Source organism: Gastrolobium bilobum, unplaced genomic scaffold (assembly GCF_033153095.1).
Source record: "Gastrolobium bilobum isolate Gb01-03AN ecotype WA unplaced genomic scaffold, APGP_CSIRO_Gbil_v1 utg5107, whole genome shotgun sequence".
Classification (NCBI taxonomy): domain Eukaryota; kingdom Viridiplantae; phylum Streptophyta; class Magnoliopsida; order Fabales; family Fabaceae; genus Gastrolobium; species Gastrolobium bilobum.
The window spans coordinates 60,566-86,533 of NW_026897630.1; the positions used below are offsets into that span (position 1 = coordinate 60,566).

General features: G+C 33.7%; 4 protein-coding genes across 5 annotated transcripts; 3 read left to right on the forward strand and 1 right to left on the reverse strand.

The window, feature by feature from the left end:
* The first annotated feature begins 172 nt into the window (after window positions 1–172).
* Window positions 173–7,206, forward strand: LOC133308773 (outer envelope protein 64, mitochondrial). Its single transcript, XM_061509472.1, has 13 exons — window positions 173–520; window positions 620–772; window positions 871–995; window positions 1,865–1,990; window positions 2,404–2,586; window positions 2,771–2,915; window positions 3,142–3,310; window positions 3,725–3,859; window positions 3,968–4,168; window positions 5,255–5,382; window positions 5,464–5,515; window positions 5,900–5,969; window positions 6,604–7,206. The coding sequence occupies exons 1-13, from the start codon at window positions 270–272 to the stop codon at window positions 6,684–6,686; spliced, it is 1,821 nt and encodes a 606-aa protein (XP_061365456.1). The 5' UTR covers window positions 173–269; the 3' UTR covers window positions 6,687–7,206.
* Window positions 7,207–16,321: 9,115 nt separating this feature from the next.
* On the forward strand, window positions 16,322–17,929 carry LOC133308782 (uncharacterized). The gene is made up of 4 exons (XM_061509482.1): window positions 16,322–16,957; window positions 17,286–17,378; window positions 17,558–17,625; window positions 17,740–17,929. Exons 1-4 carry the CDS (start codon window positions 16,322–16,324, stop codon window positions 17,927–17,929), a joined length of 987 nt encoding a protein of 328 aa, XP_061365466.1.
* Window positions 17,930–19,860: 1,931 nt separating this feature from the next.
* Window positions 19,861–22,708, forward strand: LOC133308787 (uncharacterized). 2 transcript variants are annotated; one of them, XM_061509487.1, is made up of 2 exons: window positions 19,861–20,694; window positions 21,972–22,708. In XM_061509487.1, exons 1-2 carry the CDS (start codon window positions 19,938–19,940, stop codon window positions 22,316–22,318), a joined length of 1,104 nt encoding a protein of 367 aa, XP_061365471.1. In that variant the 5' UTR covers window positions 19,861–19,937; the 3' UTR covers window positions 22,319–22,708. The 2 variants fall into 2 exon arrangements, with proteins under 2 accessions (XP_061365471.1, XP_061365472.1); XM_061509488.1 differs by having other exon boundaries at window positions 21,975–22,655.
* Window positions 22,709–23,271: 563 nt separating this feature from the next.
* LOC133308789 (metacaspase-1-like) lies at window positions 23,272–25,314 on the reverse strand. Its single transcript, XM_061509490.1, has 5 exons — window positions 24,900–25,314; window positions 24,165–24,501; window positions 23,934–24,054; window positions 23,650–23,841; window positions 23,272–23,544 (listed from the first exon to the last, which is right to left on the reverse strand). The coding sequence occupies exons 1-5, from the start codon at window positions 25,288–25,290 to the stop codon at window positions 23,485–23,487; spliced, it is 1,101 nt and encodes a 366-aa protein (XP_061365474.1). The 5' UTR covers window positions 25,291–25,314; the 3' UTR covers window positions 23,272–23,484.
* Between the last annotated feature and the right edge of the window lie 654 nt (window positions 25,315–25,968).

Sequence of the window (25,968 nt, forward strand, 5' to 3'; positions counted from 1 at the left end):
TTGAATAATGTGTCCTCTCATTTTTTTAATATTATATAATTTGTCTTTTTCTTAACATAACAACTATTCATTTCTCATGTAACATGATAAATGCTTTTCCCATTAAAAAAAGCCGTATACATTGAATGGGAATTTAGCTAGATTCGCGCGGCTGCTCTTTCACATTCCTGAAAATTCATTTCGGAGCGGCGCACGATAGCATTTATTAACAAGAGGAAGCACTTTCTCTCTCTAAAACCCTGTCCCTTTCTCTCTCCTAGATCGTGATCATGTCTGAAACATTGAAGCGCATCAAGGACAATGCCTCCAACCCTAAACTCTGGTTGCTTATCGGAATTGGAGTCGCCGGCGTGGTCGTTCTGGCGGAGACGCAACGGTTGCGGCGGCGGCGGAGGAAGAAGTGCGTAAAAGAAGACTTTGGTGCTTTTGTTGAGCGTTTTGAGCTGCTTCCCTTCCCTCAGCTTCCGCCACCCAACCAAAAGCAAATGCTCTCTTCTCTAACCTTTGCCATAAAGGACATGTTCGTTTCTTTCTAATTATTATTGTCATTTTGCTTCAATTTTCGATGTAATTGATTTTATGATGATGATGATTAAATTTGTGTTGTTGGGATTATCAGATTTGATGTGAAGGGGTATGTGACTGGGTTTGGGAATCCTGATTGGAAGAGGACGCACGAGGAAGCTGGCAAGACTGCCATTGTACTCACTGCTCTGCTCAGCAATGGCGCTACTTGTGTTGGCAAGACTGTTATGGATGAATTCTCTTTTGGGTAATCAATGCTTTTTTGCTTTCTTGTGTTGTGTTTTCAATTACAGATTTAAAACTGATTTATTTTATACGTGATGTGATGATTGGATGGCATTGCAGGATTTCTGGTGAGAATAAGTATTATGGAACACCAACCAATCCTCAAATGCCCTCGTGTATCCCGGGAGGTTCTTCCAGTGGTTCGGCTGTAGCAGTTGCTGCTGCCCTCGTTGACTTTGCTATTGGTGAGTTTACTTGGTTGTCACTTACATATGATTTCATTCATTCTAAAATGCTACTATGTCAATTTGTTCATGTTTTTGTCACTTATCGGCCTGCCATTTTGACCTCTTTCTTGTGTAGGAAATTACTATTGTTCTTATGTTAAACTGTATTCCTGGAATTTACTTATTTTTGTGTGTATGTTTTTTTTTTTTTTTTTGGGGGGGGGGGGGGGGGTTGTCACTCAGTTTAAGTCATTTTTACTATTAATTAACATATTCACAACTATTCCTTAAAAGTAATATTTCCCTCACGTATAAATCAATTTTCTACAAAAACAGGCTGCATCTGACAATTTTCAAGTGTTTGGATTGAAATTGATGTTTTGAATTTTAATTTAGTTAGTAAGAATTACACGGCTGCTTCATTTGGTTGCTGAGAGAAAGGAGGAGGATGCAAAGATAATTTGAAATCATAACGCTACCTCTTCAACCAAAGCAGCTGTAAGATTCAAATTTTTGAATTCATTTAATCTTCTTAAAGTTGGTTTATATGATTCATGTATTAATATATTTTTTTAACTTTTATTTTAATATCTCATAATAAAAAAAACTATATACAGTCTTCTGCCTTATATCTAATTGTAAATCTTATTCAGTGATGAAATGAATTTTAGTTTGCTGATATTGATTGAAAATTCAGTTCATGCTTGTTGTGATCTATACATTGTGATAGTTGCTTAAATTTCAGGATACCAACTCTTAGTTTATTATTGTGATCTCTTTCATGTATTATTGCAGCATGGCTTGCCATGCCTAGTCTGTTTCTTTCTTATCCGTAATAGGCTCAATGGGCACTTATAAGAATATGAAAAAATATTGTGTTTTTGTAGGTACTGATACCACAGGATGTGTGAGAATTCCAGCAGCATTCTGTGGTATTCTTGGGTTTCGACCATCTCATGGGGTTGTCTCCACCATTGGAGTTATTCCAAACTCACAAAGCTTGGACACTGTTGGTATGATGCGTAATCATGTGATTTTGTTGCTATGCTTTTGATTTTGTCAAATATTATGAGGTTATATTCCTTAGAACTATTCACATATATGTTTAATCTCTTTTTAATCATTGAATTCTGCATCGTCTTTTCCTTGTTACTAGTTTTATATGGAGAAAGTTGAGAAATAGATAAATAGGTTAATAAATTTAACAAAATAAAGTTGGTAGTGCTTTCTACAGTTTGACATGTTTATTTGTTGCACATATGCCCAAGGTTTTGGCCCACCATCCCAGTTTAATATATAATTACCTCAATTAGCTACTACTACTCACTGTTGAATTGGGACTCTATTTTTGCTCTTGTTTTTTGCACAAATTGTTTTAATCTTTTTCTTTGATTGTTTATTTCTTTATTGCATAATAACATTGTAGGATGGTTTGCTCGAGATCCATCTGTCCTACATCGTGTTGGACATGTTTTACTTCAATTGAATTCAGTGGAGCCCAAAAGGACAAGGCGTATTATGTTTGCTGATGATCTTTTTCAATTATCTAAAGTTCCTACACAGAAGACGGTATATGTTATTGGCAAAGCTATTGAGAATTTGTCTGATTGTAAGTTTCCAGTCCTTTGAAGACCAATCTGTGATGCTCTCATACATGTTTAATAAAATTGTGTATGGTTGATTGTTAAGTAAGTGGGTAGAGAAACTCTGAATGTCTAGACTAGAAGAAAAGGAAGTTTGTGTGTATTATTAACTATGAAGTATGAAGTGTTTTGGTCCTTTTGGTTTTGCAGATCAGTCTCCGAAGCATATGAATCTTTGCCAGTATATTGCTTCTAATGTGCCCAGTCTAAAGGGGTTTCGTGAACAATTAACAGACCAACAAAATGGAGCATCTGTATTGAAAGCTCTCACTACAGTTATGTTTTCGCTACAAGGGTATTCTCATATATCCTTTAATGTTTTATCTTCATGTTTTCATATGGTTGATGATCAATCATATCCACCGAACTAGCTAAAGGGAGGCCTTACCTAGTGAACTGCCTTCCTTACCGCTCATGGGGCTTTACAAGGGCTAATTTTATCACATCTCCTTTTAGTTTTCTGTTGAGTGCTTTATATTTATTTTATAACCCTGTATTTGCATTTTGCATCTGTTCTTCAGATATGAATTCAAAACCAATCATGAAGAATGGGTTAAATCTGTCAAACCCAAGTTAGGCCGTGGTGTGTCTGATCGTGTTAGGGCAGCCATTACTACTACACAGGATAATATAAAAGCCTTGTATAAAGTCAGAACTGAAATGATTAGTGCTTTTCATTGTCTATTAAAGGTACTGTAATATCCATAGTTATTTCGTCAGTAATGCTCTAGTGTAATGTTATCAAATTTCAAATGGTGTTAAAGTTACTACAACAAAATGGAAAAAGGAGATGAGAAAAAAGGACTAATAAGCTGTTACTTTCCTTTCCCATTTGGATTGTTTGGTATTGAAATCAACTTTTCTTATCTTTTTATAGAAAAGATTAGGGAAAACTGGAAAATAGAGATTAGTAGTCCAGTGTAGTATTAAGTTTTCATATAAGTAAGAAGTGTTATGTCTAAACTTCTAACATGGAACTTCGTTACCTATACTGGAAGATAACCTAGATCTCTGATTATATTATGAAATGGAAAATAATATTTGTTAAGTTTACTGTATGTGTCCATGCTAGGCTCTTACCTCCTCTGTTTTGATGTCCCACAGGATGATGGAATACTAGTTATTCCCACTGTTGCAGACAATCCATTAAAGCTTCATACAGAAAAAGGGTTTTCTTCTGAGTTCCATGACAGAACTTTTGCATTATCTAGCATTGCTAGTATCTCTGGATGTTGTCAGGTAATTTGATATCTTTTAGGCTCTGGAGATCTTTTTCCTCTTCTCAGTTTCTATTTATTGTTCTGAAACTTTGGTTGATTTTGTTATTGGCTTTCACATCGTTTACAGGTTGCAATTCCGTTAGGATGTCACAATGATTGTTGTGTTTCTGTTTCGTTCATCTCAATGCGTGGAGCTGATAAATTTCTTCTTGATACGGTCTTGGATATGTATACAACTCTTCAAGAGCAAGTTAGTGTTGCTTCCTATGCTTCGCCACTACCGGATACCAATGGTTATTTGGAAACTTCTGAACTTTTGAAGGAGAAGGTTAGTACTCTCTTAACATTTTGTCTGTCAGGATCCATTGTAAAATTTGTTTTGTAAATGTAGTTATCTAGTAAAACTCATAAAGCTTGATTAATAATGAATGTGATCTTGAATGTTGGGCTCTATTACTAATTTGGCCAAGCTAGGGCTTACTGATACTTACTTTGTGGGTTCATGACCCAGCTCTATTTAATATACATACATACATATATATATAATATATACATACATACATATATATGTAGTTTTTGTTATATTTAAACAAAATTATAATTGTAATAAATAATTAACAATAATTTTAATTATAAAGTTTAGTTTTAAAATTTTTTATATCTTTTTTAAATTATAATTTAAATCAATCCCAGGTAATTTTAAATCAATCTTGAGCTTGAGGCTTTCAGATCAGTTTAAAGCTTGGGAAAGATTAGTAATTTTTGTTTAATCCCTCTCCTAGTCCGAAGTTCAGAACAAATAGATTGCTTTAGCATAAAAGGGTTTTAAAAAATCATGTCTGACACTTAATAACTGACTATACTAGGCAATAAAAAATGCTATAGATCTGAGTGGAAAAGTAATGGCTCTGGAAACACTCGTCTTTATGTTTAAATTTAAAGATGCATAATAATCCTTACTATGTTCCAAGTTGTTTGTGCTTGTAATCTGTCACACAGGTAATTTTGAATATATTATTGTGAAGGGTAAGTTTTGTGCTGCTCTTTAGTATCATGGTCGGAGTTCTTTTGAACTTCTTTTTATGAAAATTACAGGTTCTGAAGTTTGTGGTATTATCTTGTCATTTGTATCTGGAAATTCTTATTTGATATTTGTGAAAAAAATTTCTTGAAAAGCAAATGTATTTATATCCCTTTTTTTCAAACTTCTGCCATGAGGAATCCATAAATTATTTTGTCATTATTGGATATATGTGCTTGCATGAGTGCACTTTAAGAGTAGCTTAATCTTGGGTGGATATTTTCATCTAAGCTTCTCAAGAAGGTTGAATAATCAAATATGGGTAGAAGGTGTTGGAATGGTGATAGGTTTTCAGGGTGAGGCATGGATCCACTAAAATAGACATTTCTTCAGGGAAATGCGGCATTTAAAGGAAGGCAGTGGAACAAGGCAGTCAATTACTACACTGAGGCTATCAAGTTGAATGGGATGAATGCAACCTACTACTGCAACCGGGCAGCTGCTTACTTAGAGTTAGGATGGTATGAGGTCTCTCCTGTTTTTCAATAGGTATTCTTACCATTTCTCTGTGTAATTGGTGTATTCCCTGTGAAATTATGCAGCTATCAGCAAGCTGAAGAGGACTGCAATAGGGCCATATTGCATGATAAGAAGGTGAGAAAATGGGCACGTGACAGGGACAGAATCATGAAAAACTTGTATTCTAAAATCTGCATGTGTAATAGTAATTATTTAACTATAATCCCCATCAATTATAGGAATAGGGTCTTCCTAATATTATGCTTAGTGTGTTAAAACTTCAAATATCCTCTAATACATCAAAATGCGGGTCACACCATCTTACTTGATGGGCATCTGTCTTAGGAGCTTATTTAACTGTGTGCTACTAAATTGTCATTGATATTGATAATGTTTATCTACTACATTCCCATATTTTCTTGGAATCGGAGTCCTCTAGATTTTGATATCTGGATCTGTACAAATATCTATAGCACGTATCAATTTCATTCAGAATTGTGTATTATTATTTTAATGCAGAATGTGAAGGCATATCTGAGACGTGGAACTGCTAGAGAATCACTACTACGTAAGGAGGAGGCTCTAAAAGGTGTGTCACAGTTTTTTAAAAACTATGTTGTATGTCATTTGAATCCATTTTGAAATGCTGTAAAGAGTTCTCGACATAGACATATCCCGGTGAACACCCATTACTAGTTAATTTTTATATTCCAGAGGCTGTCCAACAATGTTTTGAGTTTTTGTATGTCCAAGTTTGTTTTTTTTTATTCATTAAGTTGCAGATACTGTATAGCATGCTGATGTAAAAAACATATGAAAAAAAAAAAAAACTGTGACTACAGGAGATGCAGATACGATAATATCATATTTAAATGTACCTGGTTTATACAATTATACTTATTTTGGTCCTTTTAAATCTAGTTTTTATTTCTGAGGAAATGGCATACAATGCAAAGTAATAAAGAAAGGTAAAAAGGTTTTGCGAGGTAAAGCCTCCAGTATTAGATATTTGGACGTTTTAGTTGTCCTCAAATCTTGCATTGATGTAGGATGAGTTCATTGTTATTAATAGCCATTTTTTGCTGTACTTTATGTGCTCTGATTCTTTGCTCATTGTCTTACCCTGGATTTTAATCAGTTTAAGTGGGGCTATTCGAGAGTTTTGTGCTTCTTATATTCTGAATGTTGTTCCCTTTCCTTTGTCATTTTCTCATTCTATGCAGATTTCAAGCATGCTCTCGTTCTTGAACCGCAGAACAAGACCGCTAGTCTGGCTGAGAAAAGACTGAGAAAACTGATGAGTTGATACATGCTGTTGAGTTGATACATGCTGTTCTTTCAACCCTGACCTTCCTCCTCCTGCTTGAGAATTTTAATGGCTGTGGAAATACGATTCTAGCTCCGTTTTTGCGCTTGATACCTTAGAAGAGGTGGTAAATCGAAGAGAATGGAAAGACGAGCCTCTGTTGATGAAATGTTGCATTTTTTAGTCTCATTTGGGCATTTTTGTTGTAATAAATCTTATTCAATAATGTATATAATTTTGGTCCTGCATACATGTTTGCCTTTCTTCCGCACCCCCGCTCTCTCTATCTTTTATATAATATGTTTTGCCTGCATGTGAGCTAGGCCTAACAGCCTCGTGTGTGCATTTTTACCCTTTGTAGTGCTTCACACTTTTGATTGTTCGGAAAGGAACATGGTTTCCATTGATATAAAAATAGGTTTTATAAGAGTTATGTTGTAGGAAAAGTGATTGTGTAATGTTATAGAGATTCGTTTTGCGTATTGTAATTTTCTTTTTTTTCTTTTTTCTTCAGAAAGTGTGGCCCTCACAAAATGTTGTGTGTGTAGGAAAGTTTGTTGTGTCATGTTAAATGACAAATGTAAACTTCTATAAAAATATCCAAAAATGCCTTTACCATACTAGAATTCATACTTTTGCTGTTCGTAGGATTTATCAAATATATGTCGCATAATTAGTGTGGAGCTAATTTCCTTTGGGACATTGGCATTGATTGAGCTACCAGTATAGGACACGACGCAACGAAGAACTCGGTGACGCTATAAAATTTGATATGCTTTTGTGTACATTATAATATGAGAAAAATGTTTATCTTTTTAAATGACACAACTTATATCTTTTCACTCTAAAAAAGAAGTGAGATTCACACCTTTATTTTTTTTGGCAACTCTCTCTCCTCCTTTATCTATCTCTTTCTCTCTCTTAAAATGATACAATTTTACATCCTTTAAAATGACACACACTTTTTCCTTATAATATCATGTCATAAGACATAACTGCAACTCTTTCTCTAAAGTGTTCGCGCATCATGATATGTGCAGTGTATGAATATCTTTTTCATAGGTTTTTTTATAATTAAATTGTTGCTTTTTTAATGATAATGAAAATTTTACTAAACCTATATACATGCTTTTTATTTTTTAAAAATTGAATTTGATCACTAGTTCATTACAGGACAAGAAATTCACGAACATGAAATTGAAATTGAATTATAGCCATTTTTGCTAAACTAAACGTATTTTACATATTGAGTTCACAATATTAATCACAGTGATCAGTCCATAGTCTTCGTTTATCACATCTCCCAAACCATTGAAGGTACACTCCTTAATATATCCTGTGTAAAGTTTGGATTGATAAAACTAAATTCCTGAATCATCAAATAATAATGAAATCAAATGATTGTGCGTATCTTGTTAGGTCATAAAACCGAAGGTAAGGAAGGAACTATATGATAGGATCTTTATCTCAATTATCTATTTCAAAAAAAGACAGCCTTCTTGCGATGCGAGTATGATGGCCTATAAGGCTTAACCCCAATATAAACAAGCTAGAGAGAGAACTTAGCCAGAAATTCTAAAAAGAGTATGTGTCCATTGGGTCCATCCATCATGAAAAGCAGACACAAAAACCTGCATTGCTGCCTAACTAGGTTCAATACCAATAGATGTCAAAAGCCCAATCTATCATGATCACAACTGGCTAAGCGACATAATTAAAATTGAAATATTCATTAACCTGATTAATTTTAAAATATAAAATTAATTAATTAATATTGCCTACAAATAGGAAAATTTCTAACATTCTACCAATTGGGTTATATTTAATTAATTTGATATTATTTTAAAAATTATTTTATTTTGAAAATGACTTTACCAGGTTAGTAAGTAAAACATATATCATTTTACGTGGCCATAACTTTAAAAATCAATATTCCAATTTCAGTATCTCAATCCAATATAACCCTGTCATAGATATATGGAGGTCAAAATGCTAAAAATACTATAACATATAACCTTCCATACTCACATGTCACGTACAATAAGTATTACACTTTCATCACTTCATGAATCATGGGCCAAGTAGTGTAGTAAGTATTAGTGCCAAGATATGATTAACAATGTAACACTAGTTTTTATCGGTCCTCAATATAATTTCTTAGCAATATGAAATTACAATAGTGCAATTTTCAAGCAACATGAAATTACACTCCTTAATATAATTTCTCAACAACATGAAACTGCATTAGTGCAATTTCTAAACAATATGAAATTGCTACTTTCAATCCAATTTATTAACAACATGAAACTGAATTAATGCAATTTTCAAACAACATTAAATTGCAGAGATTAAATAAACCAATATGTCACAATACAACATGAGATCTCAAAATTTGTGACATTCAGTCATCTTTGAGCACACATCATGCTTAAAAATATTATTCCATACATATATTTCTCAATCGACAGCAGAAATAACATAATGATGATCATCAATTATGAAAGTTCAAGAAAATGTCATTAAATCATCATCAGTTTGAATACATAACAGAAAAGTCAACTAAATATAACTCCTCTGAACTAGAAAAAGGTGAGGAATTCAAAATCTTTACAATTAAATCCCTATAAAGTTGCACTTAAACTATGATACCAAGCTCAATTTGGTTCTCTTCTGAACTATTATCCCCGTTACCATGAACCTGAATTTGCTTGTAAATGTACATCTTTGCACAACATAAGTGGTAAATAAAATTAAAGAACTGCACTAGTGTGATGAGCCAGTAAAAGTACTCCAACTTCCCTTTGTTTAGGTTATTATCAGGAAGCCAATTTGACCCATCAGGCCTAGCACTAAACTTGTGGACCAAGGTAACCAAAAGGGTACTCACATAGTTCCCAACAGAAATTGAAGTCCAAAAAAGTGCCATGGTAGTGCCCCTCATACTCTCTGGGGCCTGGTCATAGAAAAACTCTAAATGAACCTGAATTGGCTTGTAAATGTACATCTTTGCACAACATAAGTGGTAAATAAAATTAAAGAACTGCACTGGTGTGATGAGCCAGTAAAAGTACTCCAACTTCCCTTTGTTTAGGTTATTATCAGGAAGCCAATTTGACCTATCAGGCCTAGCACTAAACTTGTGGACCAAGGTAACCAAAAGGGTACTCACATAGTTCCCAACAGAAATTGAAGTCCAAAAAAGTGCCATGGCAGTGCTCCTCATACTCTCTGGGGCCTGGTCATAGAAAAACTCTAGATGCCCAAAGGACATAAAGGCCTCAACCATTCCATAAAGGCTATATTGTGGCACAAGCCAAAATACTGAGATTGGGATTGTGGATTGAGAATGGTCAATAAGCCCATGGGCCATAGCTACCTTCTTTCTCTTCACTTCAATGAACCCAGCAACCAAAGTTGCCAAGGTAGAAATCACAAGCCCAATTCCCATTCTGTGAAGGAAGCTAATACCACGGTCCAACCCAGTGAATCTACGGGCTACACGGATGAATACACGATCATAGAAGGCAGTGGTGATGAGCATAGTGAGGATTGTGAAGACAGACATGGACCCTGCTGGGATTTGGAAGGACTTAATAAGGTGCCTGTCCATGGTTTTGGCTTGTTGGAGTGAGAATGTGTTTTGTTGGGTATAGGTTGTTATCAAAAGGATTCCTGAGGCCCAAATTGGGCCCATCCTTATTAAGGACTTCAATTTCTTCACTCTATGAACTGTGTTTAGCTTCCATAAGTTGGGTGTTTCGTTGTTGTCTTCTTCTGTCACAATTGCTGACTTGTCCAAAAATCTGCATCAATTTTCATGAAATTGACTTAGGTTAGGGGGGAAGGTTCCTTTCAACTTTACTCCGTTAACAATTTATTTCTGGGGATTCAAAGAAGCACTTATATAAATTAAGATTTTTGTCACAAAGTTGTTCAAATTGATAGTGGGAATTTTAAATCTCATTGTTAACAATAACTATGAAATTTTGTTATTAATTTTAATGACACCGTGACAGAAAGATATAAATTACACTCAACAATAAACTACATACAAAATTAAACTACAAATGCTCAATTTAAAGAATTTAATTTATATGTACATTTAGTCTAAAAGAGTTTAATCATGTTATTTAATTATGTGTTATTTTTTTTAATAAATTTAATAACATATGAATTATTAAATGACGTAGCAATATTTAAAATCAAACGAAGCAATCCTAGTCATGAGAAACACTTGTAAAGATGGATTATGGTTCATCTATGCCTAGTTAAAAGCTTACTGGGGCAGCAGAAAAACACGATATTTTACCTACTTTATTTACTTATCTCAAATATACACACTTAGTAAGAAACATGATAAAGGGAGATAAGCAGAGAGAGAAAGACAAGATAGAAGCAAGCCGGGTGATAACAGTGTGCAAGAAATTTCTCTTAGGCAAGAACTTGTGGGTAACCCATCGACTTTTTAACCTATAAATACTTTTAACTTTGTGGCCATTTTAGGTACAAGAGGATGAATAGAGTTTTGAAAAGATGGAGCAAAATGATCACATTCATGCTAGAAGAAGGTAAATGGGAGGGCTGGTCACAATGCCCTTCATCTTTTGATTATCAATCTGATAAGATTATGTAAAAGGAGAAAAGAAAAAGAAAAAACAAAATATAATATAATAAATACAAATATATTGGATAGCATGGGGATATATTGGATAGCGTGGAGATATATTGGATAGCGTGGAGATATATTGGGTATCCAATATTGGTATCCTATCCTGTTGAATCCTAACCCAGCTCTACCTATAGGATAAGAAATCATGTATTAGACAGGATAAAATGAGATAATAACCTAATCATATCCTATTGACCCACCAAACAAGAGATAAAAATAAGATATGATAAGTTATCCTATCATATCTTCTTTATCAGGTGCTCCAAACATGCCCTTAAAGTGCATCTATAATTAGAATACAAAAAATTAATTAATAGCTAACTCCTCCTAGTGCTACTCTAAATGTATGGTTTAATTTTGAATCTTAAACCCTTGGATTTATTTATTTTGTTGCAGCTAATGATGTATGTGAAAAGTTGGTTGTGGTGGGTTTCAATACAAACATGATTAGCTACTTGACAACACAGCTTCATATGCCATTAACCAAAGCCGCTAACACCTCACTAACTTTGGTCGAACTTCAAGCTTAACACCATTGCTAGGTGCTTTCATTGCCGATTCATATGCTGGAAAGTTTTGGACCATCACCGTTGCTTCCATTATATACCAAATAGTAATGTTTCCTCCTAGCTAACTCTGAATATAAATTTTGAACTGAATTGCTAACTATTTTATATCTATTATACAACTCGGATTTTAACCTTTAACCGTTATCGTATTTATGTAGTAACTTAAATAAAAAAAGTATTTACTGTATATATATGATTTTTTTACGCACCAATATAGAGGTTAGAAATTAGTGAAGATCTCACTGGGTACGACTAAATTACAGTATATATTATTATGTATAGATGCTACTTAATGATAATAATTCAAATGGTTAAAGATAGGATAAAAATTTAATATATAGAATTAGGTGTAGATTTAAGCCTTGATTATGATTCATTCATGACTTTTTTAAATAAAATCACTTTAGATTCTTTGATTTTCTTATAAACATGGAATATATACAAAGATTAGGTTATCTTATTATCTCATTGTATCCTGTCCAATACATGAATAGAGCTGGGTTATGATTCAACAGGATAGGATATCAATATTGGATACCCAATATATCTCCACGCTATCCAATATATCCTCATGCTACCCAATATATTTGTATTTATTATATTATATTATATTTTTTCTTTTTCTTTTCTCCTTCTACATAATCTTATCAGATTGATAATCAGAAGATGAAGGGCATTGTGACCAGCCCTCCCATTTTCCTTCTTCTAGCATGAATGTGATCTTTTGCTCTATCTTTTCAAAACTCTATTCGTCCTCTTGTACCTAAAATGGCCACAAAGTTAAAAGTATTTATAGGTTAAAAAGTCGATGGGTTCCCCGCAAGTTCTTGCCTAAGAGAAATTTCTTGCACACTGTTACCACCCGGCTTGCTTCTATCTTGTCTTTCTCTCTCTGCTTGTATCTCCCTTTATCATGTTTCTTACCAAGTGTGTATATTTTTCTCCCTTTAGCATTATTGTATCCTTGGGATATATAAGGACATTAGACCTCGTGTTCTTCTCAATATTATCTTTGGAAGAGGTTTAAAACTTTAATTCTGGATCCATTTATTTTTCGTGAAAGATACATGTGATTTATAAAAAAAAAAGAAGATATTTTTATTTTTCTTGTGCCTTCCTTTGTAATTTTCGAAATCAAATCTTCCCGTATCATTGGAAGAAAATTGGGAAAGAATGTTACATTTCTTTATTTTAATTTTATATATAAAAGCTTATTTTAGGGTACCACAAATCTAATCAAGGATTCATCGTGAATTACATATATATTGCCTACCAAAAAATAAATAAACTAATAATTAAACCCATGTCATGATTAAACATAAATGGAAAATTTGACCAGGTGCAAACCCTATTTAACAGAAATGCTAGATTTCAATCAAATCAAATTAAAAGAGAAAATTTATTTGATTCTCCCCTATGCTTGAAGTGGTACCTAATTCCCATATTTATTGTTAAAAATAAATATTTAGAAAATATGTTTTAATTTTAACCATTAATAAACTTATTTTTGTAATCAATATTATGACAATGTATTAAAATTAGAATGAGAAACGACATAAAAATATTTAGGAAAGAAATATTTATTTAGAAATATAGTTTTAGAATATTTATAAATACTTTTTTTGGAGTTTATTTTTTTAATAAACATATCTCCAAGATATTTTTATTTCTAGAACAACTTATAATAAAAAATGCTAAACAAAATTTTTTTTCTGCTAAAATTTTTACTATCAAAGTGCTTAACAATATTTTTATTTATAAGTCTTTTTTTATCATCATTTCCCAATTTTTTTATTGGAAATTATTTTAAAATTAATTTATAAAAATTCTGATAACAAATATTTTTATCATATTGAATTTTTCGTTAGAAAAAATAATTGTAAGATTATCATTATTATTAATAATTTTTATATTTTTGAATTTGCAGGAATTTTAATAGATACGAGACAAAAGAAGATTATTTATGGTGTTAATTACTATTTTACTCAATGAACTTAATGCAAATTTTTAGAGTAATAATAATCGGGTTATTCATAATTTTGATTATGAGATACTAATTATTATTTATGATTCTAATTAATATTTATTTGTAACCAAGATATTGCCATAAGACACTCTAATCCCGTTAGGTCTATGAAGAGATCCATTGCAATATGTTGAGAAATAATTCTAACAAAATCACAATTAAGTAATTTTTTTAAAGCATAAAGGGTTAAAAAGCCTTGATTTTGAGTAATTCCCGTATTTATTGTTAAAAATTAATATTTTGAAAATTGTCATACTAATTTTAGTAATTTATTCCGTAAAAGTAAATTTTTATACTATCTAAATAAAATATATTATCTTAAAATACTTGTTCAGTTAATATATCAAAGAAGAAACTAGTTTTATCATAATTAATTTCAAGATTGTTGAATCGCAATACATATCGTATATTGTTTCGCGAATTTTTTATATCGTGTATCATGCATCAATTCGAATTGTAAGATATAGAAATATGGTAAAAAATAATTTATATATATATATATATTAAAATATTTATTTAATTATTTTATTTATTAATATAGATTTTTCATATTTATTTTTGAATTTAAATCAAAAATTAAATTTTTCTTTTCTTTTCCTTATTAATAATAATTCTTTAGATTTTTTAATTTAAATAATAAATTAAATTTTTATTTTTTATATTAAAATTTAAAATTTAAATTTTTGATTTAATTTTCTTTTAAGCTTCTCAAGAAGGTTGAATAATCATATATGGGTAGAAGGTGTTGGACGGGTGATAGCTAGGTTTTCAGGGTGAGGCATGGATCCTACTAAAATAGACATTTCTTTAGGGAAATGCGGCATTTAAAGGAAGGCGGTGGAACAAGGCAGTCAATTGCTACACTAAGGCTATCAAGTTGAATGAGATGGAGAAGAATTTTAGTGTTCTCGGATCATTATTGACTCAGTCATCCGAACCAATCAAGATCTTGGAATCGGAGTTTTCTAGATTTTGACATCTGAATCTGTACAAATATCCATAACATGTATCAATTTCTAAGTCCTCATTCTTTACCTTCCAAAAGCTTGTCGCCAACAACCACTTCCAACACCAATATGCGAGTCATCTTATCTTAAGGTAATACAATCCACGAACCATAGCCCCAAAAATGCCAATATGTTTGCAGGCAACATTTGAGTTTGAGTTTCAAAGAAAAAAAAAGACCTTGTATTCATTGTTTTGTAGTGGGTTCGATCTAGCCTTGGACACAAATGATGCCCATTTCGCTAAACCGAGTTCTTCACATACAAATATTTTCACCTCCTCGCAAAATGATCTAAGAATGCATAGATAAACCCAATCCTCCAATTTTACCTTAAACAACAAAACATTCTTTTGAGTATTCAAGTTTTATCAAAAATATTGCAAACATTAGGTGGTGTCTGAGGACAAAGGCTATTGAAGAGAATTAATATCATCTTATATATTTGGAAGAATTATATAAATTCATTATTAAAAAGTATTTTTGTCAAAAATATTTATTTTTATCATATCTAATATTTTACAGTGCACTAAATCCATGGAGGGTTTTTCAGAAAAAAATTATTAATATATTGCGCAATTAATTATGGTTGGAAAGTAAAAAGCAAAAAGCAAAATAATTTTAAAAATAAATGACAAAACTCAACAAATTTTTATTAAGAGTAAATTTTTTTTTTTTTTTTTCGAAGATCATTTCGCAAAAACACGTATTCAGGTTTAACAATTTTTCTTCTCGAATAATTAACTCATAATTTTAAAAACATTAGATCGATGTTATTTTGGTTTTTACCTTTACATGAGTAACCAAAAAAAATAAATAACAATCAAACATCATTGACACAAGTGATAAAAAACTTGTGTTTCTTAATCAGAAGTCTTGATTCGAGTCCTGAAAATTGAAAATATGATTCTGGAAGAGCAACTCCTTTATAGGATCCGATAGTGTTTAAACCGGATTAGTCCAAAAAATGAAAATAAGAATCCGAATGTTTGAGTTGCATGTAACTGTTTGACGAATTGGCAATCCGCATTTCATGCATTCCAATTTGCTGTCGTGTTAGCCTTATCTCGTATTCTCCGCACATCATCTTCAATTTCCATATTCATCCTACGAAAAATGGAAATTAACCTATCTATCTAATCCAAACCAACTTTGTTACCATTAACGGCCAGAAAATACGACAATTATTCAACATCGAAAAGAGATTCATCCTTGTTATCATCATTCATCAAACAATAACATACCCACTTGGATTTCGATTTCTTCGCAACCCATTTCCAATCCTTGATATTAAACATACATTCACATTGTGCCAATTTTTCTTCTTTCCTTTTTATTTCTTCCATTAATTCTGTAACATCGTCTTCCATGTTGCCTAAACTTTCTAAATGCTTCAGCTTCACGGCTTCCAGAGACTGGTTATACCGTCATTCCTTCGTCGTTGCCGGCCTCCGTTCCGTCATCACCGACCTCGGTGACGGAACCACCATGCATTGCTGGGTACCCAAATTGCACAAGCCATGCAAACCCACTCTTGTTCTCGTTCACGGTTTTGGTGCCAATGCAATGTGGCAATACGGTGATCACCTTCGCCACTTCATCACGCGTTTCAATGTGTATGTGCCGGACCTTCTCTTCTTCGGCGAGTCCTTCACGTCACGGCCGGAGAGGACCGAGTCTTTTCAGGCAATGTGCTTGAAGAATCTGATGGAAGCTCATGGGGTGAATAGAATGAGCTTGGTTGGGATCAGCTATGGTGGGTTTGTGGGGTACAGTGTGGCTGCTCAGTTCCCTGAGGTGGTGGAGAGGTTGGTGTTGTGTTGTGCTGGTGTTTGTTTGGAGGAGAGCGACATGAAAAATGGGTTGTTTAAGGTTTCCACTTTGGATGAGGCTTCTAGCATCTTGCTGCCACAAACCCCTGATAAGCTTAGGGAATTGATGAGGTTATCGTTTGTGAGGCCTGCTAGGGGTGTGCCTTCTTGGTTCCTGCAAGATTTCATTCAAGTATATATATATATGGCTCTCTCTCTCTTTCTTAATTAAATGTTTGCTTTGCATTGAATTGAATGAAAATATATAAGTGGTTTAGTTATATAGCACATTTGAGACAAAGGATTTTGACATAAATATTGCTGTGGCCTGTGGATATTAATTTAATTGTTAAACAAGACATGTATATACCTATAATTAATATGTGAATCCTGCATAAGCATTCAACTCTGGTTGGTTGTGTTGTGTTGTTTACCTCTTTCGAATTAATTACTTGAAAATTAATTGACCTCAGCAGCTTTGTGGTTGGTTTGATGATCTGTGTGTTTATTAATTTGGACAGGTGATGTGTACAGATTACATTGAGCAGAAGAGAGAATTGCTTGAGGCAATACTAAAAGGTCGACAACTTTCCAATCTTCCTACGATCAAACAGGTATTTCCCTAATAATTCCCATCTTCTCAATTTTGAGATGCATTGATTTCTAGCTAGTTAGTTATCTCTAGAGAGAAAATATACCAACAAAGAGTAGATTTATTATGTGCTTCACCTTCTTTTGATCAATATTATTGTTATTTGAATATTTACAACATTGTGGGTATCCATTGGAGCAGCCCACTCTAATTGTGTGGGGAGAGCAAGATCAGATATTTCCTCTGGAATTAGGCCACAGGTTAAAAAGGTGCGTGAGATTTCAATTTCAATCCAAAGGAAGTTCATGTTGTTGCTTATAATTTGCATATTCAAGCATAGTCTTTAAACTAGTAAGCATGGATCGATGTCTCTTTTGAAGCAGGCATATAGGGGAAAATGCGGAAATTGAAGTGATTAAGAATGCAGGGCACGCAATGAACCTAGAAAAGCCCAAAGAGTTTGCCAGGCAGTTGAAGTCATTCCTTGTTGATGCAGACTCATGTCCCTCCCCACCACTTTCTTTCAGGGAGCAAATCCAGAAGACATTTTCCTTTGATTTCAGTAAGTCATAGAAATTGTCTATTTCCTAAGGGCATCAAGATGATGAAGATTGCAATGCAATTTTATAAATGTATAGCATCTAGAAGCTGGTGATTTCAGCTTCTTAAATGAGCTTTTGAGATTCAATTTTCAATATATATATATATATATTCCGGGAATTACCTTCTTCTTCTTTTTTGGTAAAAGGAATTACTCTATTTAATTGTTTAGTTTGAGTATGAAGGCAAGCAAAGGCTTGGCCTAGCTAGTTTCTTCCATTTTTTTGGTCATGCTTGGATGGGGACATTGGGGAGAAGCTTCTTTTCTGTTATTTGTTTATTTATTAAACTTTTGTTTCTCAGAAGATATGTATAGTGTGTGACCCAAGAAATCTCAATATAAATCACTCATTTTGCTCTGCAGTTAGGAATTGGCCAGGCTGGGTTGCATTGGCATGGTGTGGTGGTCTAATATTACAGGCAATATTCGATACCAAATTGTTTGTAATGCTGATAATGTTTTGTTATCTTTCTTCTAAATTTCTGTATGTGTTTGCTCTTTCTAATAATTAAGATGAACCAAACACGGTATCATTTGTTTGGAGTCAGAGAGCTCAGGCACCGTTTTCTTTTAAAATGTCAAAATGCGCCGTGTTTTGTTGTATTGATGAGTCTGTACGTTACCAATCTTCAGCACGGTTTTCTGTGGGGCATTTAACGAATCAAATACTGCCATCCTACGCATCTTTTCGTTGGACCAGAGAGTAATAATTAACGTAAAATTACTAGTGCTGTGACCTTCCACTTTACAAAATAAAACTTAATTGTGATGAGCATCGATGACAACAAAGTAAAATTTAAAAAAACAAAACAAAAATCACATATGCCAAATATGTTCCAAACTTGATTTTTTATATATATTTTTTTAAAAATAAATTACTTACACTATACTTGTTTAGTTAAAAAAAAAAAGAGAGAAGAAAATATATATTAAAATTAAAAAAGTATTATATTTACAAATTTTATATTTACAAATACTTAAATATGTATTCTTCAAAATATATAATTTGATTTGTAAAAGTTTAATTTATAAATATAATCCTCCTCCTCTTAAATATATGCTTTCTTATTTTACAATAATATATGAAATGTAGGAACAATGATCAAAATGTCATTTTTTGGCAAATTTTTTACTCAAATATCACGCGAACAGTATTTTTTACTAGACTGTCACGCGACGTAATTCGCTATGATAGATAACGAACTTCGTCGCCTATAATTTTGTGACACGTGACCACATTACGTATCAAATTCGCTATCATTAATAACGAATTTCGTCTAATCAGCTTTTTTCTGTGAAAATGTGTCATATGTCACAAAATCATTAACGAACGTAATTCGTTACTAGTTGTAGCAAATTATATCAGATGATAATCTGATAATAAATACTGTTCATATAGCATTTGGGTACAAAATTTGCCAAAAAAAGAAAAAATGATATTTTGGTGAAAATTGCGTAAACGTAAGTGTTAATTTACAATACAGAGGCAGACAAGTTTAAAGTCAAACCCGTGTTATGGCGACATGACAGGATGAAATTTTAAGCATCATAAGTATACATGATATTTGGAGTTAATTCATAAATGCAGATTGAAATGAACGGTCGAAATGATAGCTCAAAAGTTGTCCCAATCACCATCCCTCTCTCATTCTTTCTTTCTATAAGTATCCCAAACCACTCATATTTTTGACCCTGACCATAACATGAGAAATATTATTATTATTATTATTATTATTTATTATTTATTACAAATAACTTAATTTATTCCAAGAATATCCTTCTCCAAAGAAACAAAAAAGGAAAAACAAAATAAATAAATAAATAAATGTTAAAAAAAACACGGTCGTTAATTTGTTAAAAACACAAGGATACAACTCAGATCAAATGTTTTGCCTAATTCTACCAATACTGAACACATTATAAAGAGAGGAGAGAAAAAAATAAGGAAAACGGAAAAAGAAAAAGAAAAACAGAGAGAAAATGGGGAAGAAAAATATGGAGAGTTGGGAAGGGACGATGCCACGGCCACTGCCACTTCTCCTCCGTAACGTCATAGCTTCCGTTCTCTACAACGCCGACAACTCATTCCTCTTATTCGCCCAAAAATACAAAATCCTTCAAACGCTGCGTTTCATTCTCCTCAACTGCTACCTCTTCTTCGTCCGTTTCCTTTCTTCTTTCATCCTCGACAAATACGACGCCGTCAAGGTCAAGCAGTACCACAAATACGCATACGAAGCGCCGCGAAACGACACCGGCATCGCACGTGCGCTTTCGCAGCTCCTCTCATCCCTGAACGACATCCCCGTCAGTTCGAGGAAGTACGAGGTGGTTCGATCTCTTGCGGAGAGGATCATCGACGACAACCAGAGGGACGGGGTCCACGCGCTGCGCGAGATCAACCGCGTGGTTCTCTCGGCGGCGTTTGCGAGGGCGCTGAGGCAGTTGGAAGCGGCGGTGGCTGAGCGCGGGATAGGGGAAGGTGAAGGAGAGGGTGAATACTACCCGCTGAGGAGGGTTCTGAGGACGGTTGGTTGGAGGGTGAAAGGAGCGGAAGGGAATCTGTCTGGGGTTCCGGCGGAGAAGCTGGCGGCGGAGTTGGTTTGGTTGGCTCAGAAGTTGGCGTTTTGTGAATGTACGGAGGAAGCTGTTCGGCTGTGGGCGGCGGCGTCTAATTTGGGGTACCTCTCTCTCACGGCTGACCCGCGTTTGCAGTCTTCCCTTGTCAAACTTGCAGGTATATCAGTATTACACTTTTTTTTTCAATTATAAGTAATTAATTAAGGGAATAACATTTATCCTGGATATAAACTTATATCCTTTTAGATCCTAACCGTGGATTTTCGTCCATCAATGATTATAATTTATTGGATTAAAATTATTAATTAATTAATAAACTAAATGAGTTTTTTTTTTTTTTTTTTACTTAACAAGAAATAAAACTAAAAAACAATATTTCCTTTTTATATTTATTTATGAAATAAAGAGAGGTTATATATACAATCTTGTAAAATGGTGTAAGCAAAGCGAAAAATCGTGGTTGAAAATATAATCTTTATATGTGAAATGATGGCAAATTATTTGATTTACATTTTTATTGTTTCTTGTAAGATAATGAGTAACTTGGTTCTGTGAACTTATTTTTATTATCCTCATGATTATTAGGGTTCATATGAGAACAAAAATTTAGGTTGGAAATTTTTTGGACGAAAGTTGAAAGATAATGGCCGTGAATTGAGAAAATGTTTTGTGCACCTCTTTTATGTTGAGGTGATTTGTAATTCTAGTGTCAGAAGTTTGTGAGTTGTCCTAACTTTGAATGTGGAGTCTTTTCTAACCATAGACTTTATTTTATATTTAAAAAAAAAAGTGTGTATTTTATATTTCTTTTAAGAAAGATGAACATAAAGAAGTGTAAGTCTCCTTAAAAAAATAAAGATAAAAAATAAATAAAATTGTGGATTCTATTTCTTTATGTCTATCTCTCTTAAAATGACCTAAGTTTGTGTCTTTTAAAAAGAGAGACACTTTTCTCTTTAAAAAAAATATGCAATTTAATTGGGAGACACCATGACCCAAATACTTAAGGTGATACACATTCATTTGTATTGAGGAGAATAAACCCCAAAAACACTTGAGAATTTCTCGAGTTATGTAATAAATATGGTTTACATTCAATTGTATATATAGAGTACTAACTAAGAATTTCTAGTCTAAAGTTTGGTTGAGAATTAGTTATTGTGTTTTCTTGCAATTGCAACTATGGTATCTAGTTGGCTTGTACTCTGAAATTCCGGTGTAGAAACCCATGGAGAATGTCCATCTGTGGTCATGTCTTTTTTCTTTGATATTTACAAACATTCGCAAACTCTGACCCTGTCAACTAATTCAATATAAAACAAGGAGTAAAATATGTTGACCGTGTCACAATAACTTTATAAACATTATACATCAAGATACGATACTTCAGTTCAATCATTTATATTGTCTAACAACTGTCTTGAATTTTCCTAGCAGCGTTCTTGTTCAAGGAAGCCAAAGACATGGGCCTAGACGAAATCGAGGGAAGCAAGATGAAGCTACACATGCAAGTCAAGTTAAAGATGTTACAATCATGGCTGCCATTGTTGTGTAGGGCCAGTAATGGCACCGATGCCCCCGCTTTAAGCATTAGTGAGAAGGCTGAGTTAGAGAGGGTGTTAGAGAACATTATAGAGGGGTTGGAACAAGAGGAGCAGGAGCAGATTCTTTCTCTCTGGCTCCATCATTTTACGCATTGCTCATCGTCTGACTGGCCAAACCTCCATGCATGCTTTGCTCGTTGGTGCACTGTATCTCGCAAGCAGTTGCTGCATGGATGAAAATTGACATTAATACAAAAGCAATTATACTTTGCTATATATGTTAGCCTTAATTTTCAAAGGTTCGATCACCAGGCTATTTAATTTCTTGCATACACTTTTAGTATAAAAAAATGTAAAAAAATAATAATAAAATAAGCATTTTTTGTTATCAGGGCATTAGATAGAGAATGATATTTGTTGAGATATATAGTCCCACATTGGTTGTATGTGCAACTAATGTGGAGTTTATAAGACCTTGGGGTGGTGTATCTCAAGGTTCTTTACAATTTTGTATAATTAAAAATTGGGGACCATCATACTAATAAATATGATATCTGCAGCTTAATTATCGAGCCATTGGTTTGGTTAAATTTTCGCATATGGAATTTTGAACAAGGGTTGTCGTCCCTTGGTGCAAGAAAATCGAGAATGGGATTGATTTGTGGGCTTTTCTATATTAATAATGTTTTTACTTGCTAAAATACACTTATTTGAAAAGAGTTGAAAAATCAATTTATTGGAAGTTGGCTTATCAAGATGAATCTTTTTTTTCTTTTAATATGCATGTTCAGAAATTTAAAGAAAAGTGATTCTCAACTTGTAAACTCGAATAAAAGTTGAGAAGAATTTTTGGTAGGGCCATAGAAACCACTTCTCAACATTAATTTTCAACATTTTTTTTTCTTTTTGGTTGAGTTCAAAATGGTAGGTCTCAGGCAAGAAGCTGCCGCCGCGCTTTGGAATGTGTTTTAACGATACAAATCGAAAGTTCATTGCAGCAGCTGATGTTTGATCACCAAAGTTCCATTTACAAATTTCTCTTTATAGTGTGTTGCTCAAGTGAATATTGATTTTCAAGACACTTTTATTATAAAAAAAAATTCAACATATATGATGAAGTAGAGAATTAGTCTACAGGGTAACTATAAAAAAAAATAGAGAATTAGTCTGCAGGGTAATTATTTTGTGCCACTTTTATTACTTGTAGGGCTTGATACATGAGAGTTTATTGTTATATTGAGGAACAACTAGTGGTTGGCTAGCACATTGAAGCAGTAGTTAGAAGCCAAACCCTCTCCAATAACACTTAATTTATCTCTTACCAACTTGACATAATTTTTTTTTTCTGCCAACAAGACTAACCTTACCTGTTCCTCGTTTTCAGTGCTACTACTAGTTATGTGTCACATTGCAATCGATTTTGAATAAATATCAAACTTCTCAGAAGAGGACAGTTGTGGCTCCTGCAAAAATAAACCATTTAGAATCAACTTCATATAAGCTATGGTATGTTATCAATATATTAGTAAGAGAAAGGTGTAGAGTATATAGAATAAATGATGTAATACATGAGCATACTGCTGCCTAGTTTCCATGGCAAGCTCTTGATTGTTTAGGCCAAAAGTTCCTTCTTTAGCCCCACGTATTGTAGAGCGCATGGCACTTAGCAAGCGGCCATAAGTGATCAATTTAGGTTCATCTTGCATGGCTTGGATGAAACTGTAAGTCAAGGCGCCAGCACTTTCCATGCCACTAAAGGCCTAATCAACAAATCAAAGCCTTGGTTCTCAGAGACATTTCTATTCTAATTCACATCAACCATTGTAACGGAAAAAAAGGATCCATTACTAACCGATGTGTCTGCTGCATTTCCATCATCATCACAAGCTGAAATACAAACTGCTAATCCTCCTCCAGTGCCTTTGTAACCAGCTCTGGGGTTTCTGTGATCCTCCCATCCATAATAACCTTTTCTGCTTCAACTAAAAAAAAATCAGATCCCCGATTTACCAATGAAAAAGATTGAAAGCCTAAAGATGTTTCTTAATGATTGAAGACAACACATAGAGTATTCTTGACTAACCTGTTCATCCTGCACATAAATGGTAAATCAAGAACTGTCCCACTAAAGCATGTATCAAAAAGGGCATGAAGTTTGGCACCATGAGGAAGAGGCCTAATGATTGTAGCATTGATTTCATCGTCGAGTATCTTCCCCTCATGCTCATAATCAACAGGGCATATTGCTTCATCATACCCATCAAGCTCATCCATGTTAAGGTCTGCTTCCCTTGATCCATGTCCAGAGAAATGAAACACCAATGAGTCCCCTCGTTGGCAACCCTCAACCAACCACCTCATTGCCATTCTCATGTTATGTTTTGTTGGGATTCTCAGTGGGTTTTTCTCCACTGGATCATCTGCAGGTCATTTCTGAGTGTTATAACATAGATAGAATGAAAGATATATATGATATCATGCATGGCTCTTCTGGTTTTAGGCCTTATTGTGTAGCCTTGATAAACCATAACATAATCATCATCCCATATATAGGACATTAGCATCCAAATTATAACAAGATTTGCACTTGTCTAAACTATGAAACTTTTAATATGTCTAGTAAATAGAACAATGACAATAAGCATTAGTTATTATGCCATAATAGTTATTATGCTGACAGAGGTTCGATCTCCGGCCGTGTGTATGGAAAAGGCTTTGTTGGGAGAGGTTTACCCATCTCCCGCCTCGAAAGGATTAGTCTCCGGCTGTCGGCTGGAGGATATCTTGGGAAACCAAAAAAAAAAAAAACAGCTAGTACCTGTGAGCATGCGAATTGAATCACTAGAGAAACCCAACTTTTCAATCAAGAAGTATTTCATGCACTGAACATCATTCACGGAACCTTTAATCTTGTTAACCCGATTGCCATAAGTAATGCCAAATAACACAGCCCTCTTGTTACCATATGCAGAAGGAGGAGGTGGTGGTGGTGCCCTCAGTGGCCAAGACTGAGGATAATAGAATTGGTGAGGTCTACCATAGCCAGCATAGTTAATGAAGGGAGGTGCATTATTGACAAAAGGATAATTAGGACGAACTGGGGTTAATAAGCCTTGGCACCCAAAACACATAGTGGAAATGGTATAGGCTTGTAGTGGCACTAGCATAGGCCTTCCACACTGAGTGCATCTTGCTCTTCGAGTTGCCATATTTTGAATGTTTAGTTTAGCCAAAATCAATGAAGAAGGAAAATAGAGATTAAGAATGAAAAGAGTAATCTGTTTATGACCTTCAATTGGAGGTGTCTCCATTAAATTTATAGAATCGCATTCTATTTGTCTTTTTCTAGTGGAAGGCGAATATATATCAGCCCAATGAGGTAATTAACGTCAAAATGTGGATGGATATAATTTTCAATAGAGAATCAAGCATGAGTTGATGGTATGGGGTTTCCTTTGACTTTGAGGATGTGGATCATCTCATCATGTTACATATACAAGGCAAACTCTTATTAAAATTGGCCGTTTGCGAGACAATAAGAAACCTATCAGTGGCGAATATTATAATTGTGTCCAAGATATGATTTATCACTGATTAATCATATCTGCAAGAACCAGATGCTGCAAGCGGTGCATTCTTTGGTTGTGGAAAATCAGGGTAGCTTTTTACCCACTTTTGTAATTCTTTACTAAATATTGCCTGGGAAAATTATAAACGCAACAAAATAAGGCGTATGCGTGACTGTATATAATTGTTTAAGCCGTTGTTTGCTATGTATATGGAAAAGACATATTAATAGGTAAGCAAGTCATTTTGTAAAGGTTCTTGGTGATGAGGGCATGCGGGGCAAAATAATGCAAAAACCGAAACTTCAAAAGCATAAAAAA